Raw genomic sequence first — 6,034 nt, forward strand, 5'->3', positions numbered from 1 at the left:
TGTTGGCAACCCACTGTGTTTAAAAAAAGATGTATAAAATAAATAATCCTTCATTAGATAACAGCAGTTTAATACAGACAAATGAAGAGATAGTCAGTCATACGTCATAGGACTCCACCTAAATGGAAGCTCATCTAAAGAAGTGCTTTATCCTGATATATTCTTGAATAGATTGCATGCAAAACAAAACTGCAATATTTTTGTTATGTTATTGTGAAAGGATATTATGAGTATTATTTCCTCAGAGCCGGTAAAAACTACATTTGTGGAATTTACTTCACTGACGATGAATGTGTATGAGTGTGTGTGTGTGGGGGGGGGGGGTGTGTGTGTGTGTGTGTGTGTGTAAATATAGATATTCTCAGTTAAACTGTATTTTTTAACCATCATTGTTTGCCTTAAAATGGCTCATAGAATGATTATTTTAAATGATTTTTTTTTTTTTGCTTTAAACTTTGTTTTAAACTCTCAAAATAACTCTCAAACACAGTGAAATCATGCTTACTTACATTTTATTTAGAAAATATCTTCAGAAGAATTTATAGCAACATTACATTTTTTTTTTTTTGGTGCCATAATATTAAATAACCATTGTTTGGAACAAAATAGCTCGCAAACACTCTAAAATCACTTACATCTTATATTGAAAATATTGTCAGAGGTTGATTTACAATAGTATACTGTAATCTAAACAGTATGTTTTTCCTATAATTGTTCCAAAAACCGTTGCTTTAAACTTAAAATATACCTTAAACAATCTAAAAATCACCTTTACTTAAGTTGTATTCAAAAACATGTCATTGTTGGTGTGTGTGTGTGTGTGTGTGTGTGTGTGTGTGTGTGTGTGTGTGTGTGTGTGTGTGTGTGCGTGCGTGCGTGCGTGCGTGCGTGCGTGCGTGCGTGTGTGCGTGCGTGCGTGCGTGTGTGTGTGATTATAGGAGCTAAAGTTCACTTATGTTTCAGCACTTGTTTCAGTCTTTAAAACTGTTTTAAGTCTCAGGAACAAGAGATTTGAGGAATGTAAACATAAAACAGAGGAAAGAGCTGATTTTTTTTGTTATTGTCGCCGTTGCAATGAGAGCCGAAAAGTGAAAGATTTAAACAGAGAGTTTAACTCACTGCTCCTGAAAGAACTCCAGTCTATTTGAGTTTACAGAACTCTGCTGTGTCTCCAGGTGATGAATAATAAAACCCGACTCCAGCATAGAGAGGCTGAGTGAACGTGATGTGGACTCTGTGGATCAGAGTCATGGTGTCAGAGACGCTGTAGAAGGACAGAAGACCTGCTCTGTGGTCCAGGAAAACTCCCACTCTGGAGACTTTAACATGTGAGACTTTAGTCCAGATGTTGTTGTGACGATAACGACAGCCGTATTGGAAACAATACAAAGCCCAAGATTTGTCATTGAATCCAAAAACACATTCATTTGCTCTCCCTGATCTGCTGATGTTCTTGTACGTCACAGCTACATGAACTCCTGCTCCTGTCCTCTCCACCTCCCAATAACAACATCCACTCAGACTCTCTTTACTCAGGACCTCTGGCCAATCAATGAATCTGTCTGTGTGATCAGGATAAGACTGATCTTTCTTCATCTTTGTCACTTTTCTGTTTCCCTCAGATAAAAACAGACGTTTGTTTACTGTGTTTGGATCCAGTTTGATTTCCTGTGAATATATGAAGAATTCAGCTCTGGTCTTTGGTTCTGGTTCTACTTCATCCACAGCCAGTGAGATGTTTGACCACATCTCGGTCAGGACGTCTTGCAGTTGACCTCTGAGCTTTGCCACAGCCGCCGTCAAGTCCTCAAAGTGTCTCAGAGGACAGACGTTGATGGTGGACGAGTGTGTAGATGGACTGAGTGCTGACAGTGAGCGGTAGTTGAGGAGAAACTGACTGTGGTCTTGTGTGAGTGAGAGCTGCTTCAGTTCAGCTTCTCTCTTCTTCAGCTCAGTCTTCTCCTGCTGAAGCTGCTTCTCAGTGTCTCTGACTCGACTCACTTCAGTTTGCTGCTTGGATCTGATCTGCTGCTTCACCTCAGAGCTCAGCTCAGTGAAGATCTTGTCTGTGTCGTCCACAGCTTTATCAGCAGAGACAGTGAGAGCCTCCTCCTGCTGTTGAAGCACCTTCATGTCTCTGTCTATCTCCTGGAGTCTATGCTGGACTTCTTCTTGACTCAGATCTAACCGTTTCTGCTTCTGCATCCTCTCTGCTGCAGCTGAGACTGTGTCGTGGTCTTTATGTTGCTCCACAGAGCAGAGATAACAGATACACTGCTGATCAGTGCGGCAGAATATGTCCATCATCTTACCGTGACGAGAGCAGATGTTCTCCTGGAGGTTCTTGAAGGGCTCCACCAGCTTGTGCGTCTTAAATGCAGGTGATTGATGATGAGGCTGGAGATGTTCCTCACAGTAAGAGGCCAAACAAACCAAACACAACTTGAGAGCTTTCAGTTTCCTGCCAGTGCAGACATCACAGGCCACATCTTCAGCTCCAGCATAGCAGTGATCAGCAGGAGCAGCGTGGAGTCCAGTCTTCTTCAGCTCCTCCACTAAATCTGCTAACATGATGTTTTTTAACAGTTCAGGCCTCGGTGTGAAACTCTTTCTACACTGAGGGCAGCTGTAGCTCCTCTTCTCATCCTCTGAGTCCCAGTGGTCTTTAATACAGTTCATACAGAAGCTGTGTCCACAGGTGAGAGCCACCGGATCCTTTAGAAGATCCAGACAGATGGAACAAGAGAAGCTTTCTCTGTGCAGCTGAACTCCTGCCATTTCACCGCTGTCTGAGTTTCTCTTCCTCACAACTGGAACAGGTTTGAGCTCTGATCTCAACAACATGTGACGCAGCAGTGGGCGGAGCCTGGAGGCTCTGGCTCTTCTCCACCTGTTGGCCCCTCCTTCTCCCATTATCAAACTGCAGGTGTGAAGGGGAGGGAACCAAGAAGTTAGCAGGCGGAGCCACGGCCACTCTGACATGGAGTGACCACTGTTCTTAGTGACACTCCCTGTGTGTGTGTGTGTGTGTGTGTGTGTGTGTGTGTGTGTGTGTGTGTGTGTGTGTGTGTGTGTGTGTGTGTGTGTGTGTGTGTGTGTGTGTGTGTGTGTGTGTGTGTGTGTGTGTGTGTGTGTGTGTGCGTGTGTGTAGACTCATTAGTTGTGTACACAAGGAACATTTGGATGAATGACCCTTCAATACCTCCAGAGGAAATTTCTTTCACATTCACTTCGTACAGAACATAATGCTTGTATTAAGATACCGTAATGGTGCACTGACAGAAACCAGACTTAGTTGAAGAAAAAATACTAAACCCATTAAGGTCATTAAAAACAATTCTTTTGAAGAAATTATAACCTAAAAAATGCTATTTGCCAAGTTAATCACATTGTCCATGTGTTGGACAAACTATGTTCTATGCTAGCAAAACAAACATTTCTAGGTGTGTTTTGGAAATGAAAACAAATGATGTGCCTCACTGGTATAACTTATTACGACGGCGTATTAGGGCCAAGTATGAAAAAAAAAAAATACGGACCAGGGGGAGGTGGGTAATATTTTGAGAAAAAAGTAGCAGATATATGACAGAGATTAAAATTGGCAAATCTGCGAGAAAATAAAGTTGCATATTTATGTATTTTATTTTATACTATATTATATTTTTACATTTTCAAATAAATAATAAAGTGTTAAGATCTGCTAACCAAATGTCCTATGTTCTCTGGCTTTTGACTCAAAGTTGTGAAATGTATCATTTCCACCCTGTGTTTGGAAGTTGGAATTTTAACTTCCAAACACAACATTAGATTAGTACAACATTTAGAGGAGGGTCCTTGAGCCAATATTTTGGGGGACCAAACGAAATCTACCTTAGTGCAGATGAACATGCAGCAACAGCGCTCCTTGGCACCATTTTGGACTTTTAGGAATTTTAATCAGGTTTTGGACGGCCGCATGCATCCAAAATATGTCTCACAATCCACATATAGCATGTAACATTCTTGCAATGTCAGATGTCTTCTAAGAATATTACGTAAAAAAACTGCCCAACTCCAGTTGTATTTTTAAGAAAATGATGATTGATGGCATGTCATCCAACTGTGGACACTACATAGATGAATGGTGACTGCAGTATGCAAAAACATTCAGATCAGACAGAGCCGGGCATTCTTCAAATGTTTGCAAAGAGAGAAAGTAAATTAGTTTAAGTCGTCAACTGTGAAACCTAAAATTGTGTGGGACATAAAAATTCCTTATTTTGATTGCAGCTACTCTCTGAGTTCTCTGAATAATTATAATAATAATAATTTAAAAAAAATCCCCATTATGTAATTTCAATAAATAGCACATAGCACAGACATTGTGCACATGTACGGGGATTTTTCCTGAAAATAAATAGCAAAATAAACACACATGGGTATTCACATCGGTGGGATTATGACTGTTAAATTATTAAATTATAATCAAACAAGCTTATGACTGAGCCTGTGATCCACTCTAGGGCTGAACGATTAATCACATTTTTGCCAAAATTGCAATACGGCCTACTGCAATTTTAAAATGGCAAGAGGCACAATATTTATTGAAGCGAAAAATACCCTTTTTCAATAGTGTCCTGACCGACACGTCATATTCTACAGACTGAAGAAAACAACTTTGTTTGGCACAGATCTGCACAAATCAAAATCATGGAAAAAGTTTTTCAATGAAATTATTAAACAAATGTGTAAACATGGACATTCCCTCTAATATCGGGAATCATATTGCAATGGCAATTTCCCCACAATTGGAGATTACAACACATAAGGATCACTAATTAGCATCAAATAACTTTTTATAAGAAGCTAGTTATTTAGAATGATTGTAAAAATCTGTATATATCATCAACATGTTTAAATAAATCTGTTTTGATCAGTGATCAGCTAACTTTCTTTGAGTGCACTTTAAGTGTTACAGTCAACACAGACTAGTGTGTGGAAAAAGCAATGCAATAGTTGTATCTAATCAGGAAATGTGCTTTAGAGACAGAAGCCTTGCAGACAGCGTTCAACGTTCAATAATATTCAAAGTGTGCACATTTAATGGCCCAGAATTATTATAAATATGGAATTGTTTAGAGAGAGCAGAAGCAGCTGGGATGTTTGTATAAAACACAGGTGAAACGGTTCATATATCCATGTATCAAATGCAATAGCAACTTTAAATTCCATTCACACTGAAACATCACTGTCACTGTTTATTGTATTTAATTCTACACATTTAATAGTGTGGGCTTTTATCTTAATCTGTGAAGTTTCCAATCAAGCAATAATGATATATTTTTTATTTTGGCTTCACTTTTTCTTGTGCCATTTACTGTAAACATTATTGCAGGTTATATTAGTGTTCTGCACTTCAGAACTTTGACTTTTAATGTGTAGGACGTAATAATCACCACCTGATGGCGCTACAGGACCATAACTTCAATCTGTGTTGATTTTTTTTTTTTTTCTCTCTCTCTCTCTCTCTCTCTCTCTCTCTCTCTCTCTCTCTCTCTCTCTCTCTCTCTCTCTCTCTCTCTCTCTCTCTCTCTCTCTCTCTCTCTCTCTCTCTCTCTCTCTCTCTCTCTCTCTCTCTCTCTCTCTCTCTCTCTCTCTCTCTCTCTCTCTCTCTCTCTCTCTCTCTCTCTCTCTCTCTCTCTCTCCTTACTTTTTTTATGCCCAAGCATGAACCTAAACACAATAGTGGCAACTGTTGGAGCAGGAACACAAATCTGGCGGCACTCAACGACAACAAAAGCTGCTAATCATCCAACTTCCCCACACTCTCGGAGATCAATGGGCGTTAAAAGCTCAATCCGCAGACTAATTCACCTCTTTAGAGGCGGGCATTATGGATTACATGGAAGTCTGTGAGCAGATATGGGGCTAACAAGATTATCCTCAACAACTCTTTTAATGTTTAGTTTCGTCACATTAGGAGTTTCTGAAACTGAAAAATCCTTGAGGATGATCAAATACAGACACGTTTTTTTAGTCATATTGGCAAAACACC

The 6,034-nt window shown here is 39.7% G+C and overlaps 1 protein-coding gene across 1 annotated transcript; it reads right to left on the reverse strand.

Annotated features, from left to right (window-relative positions):
- Window positions 1–1,140: 1,140 nt before the first annotated feature.
- LOC310934076 (tripartite motif-containing protein 16-like) lies at window positions 1,141–2,778 on the reverse strand (the record flags this gene model as incomplete). Its single annotated transcript, XM_083897705.1, has 1 exon — window positions 1,141–2,778. The coding sequence occupies one exon, from the start codon at window positions 2,776–2,778 to the stop codon at window positions 1,141–1,143; it is 1,638 nt and encodes a 545-aa protein (XP_083753831.1).
- Between the last annotated feature and the right edge of the window lie 3,256 nt (window positions 2,779–6,034).

Source organism: Microchirus variegatus, assembly GCF_963457635.1.
Source record: "Microchirus variegatus genome assembly, chromosome: 11".
In the NCBI taxonomy this organism is placed as follows: domain Eukaryota; kingdom Metazoa; phylum Chordata; class Actinopteri; order Pleuronectiformes; family Soleidae; genus Microchirus; species Microchirus variegatus.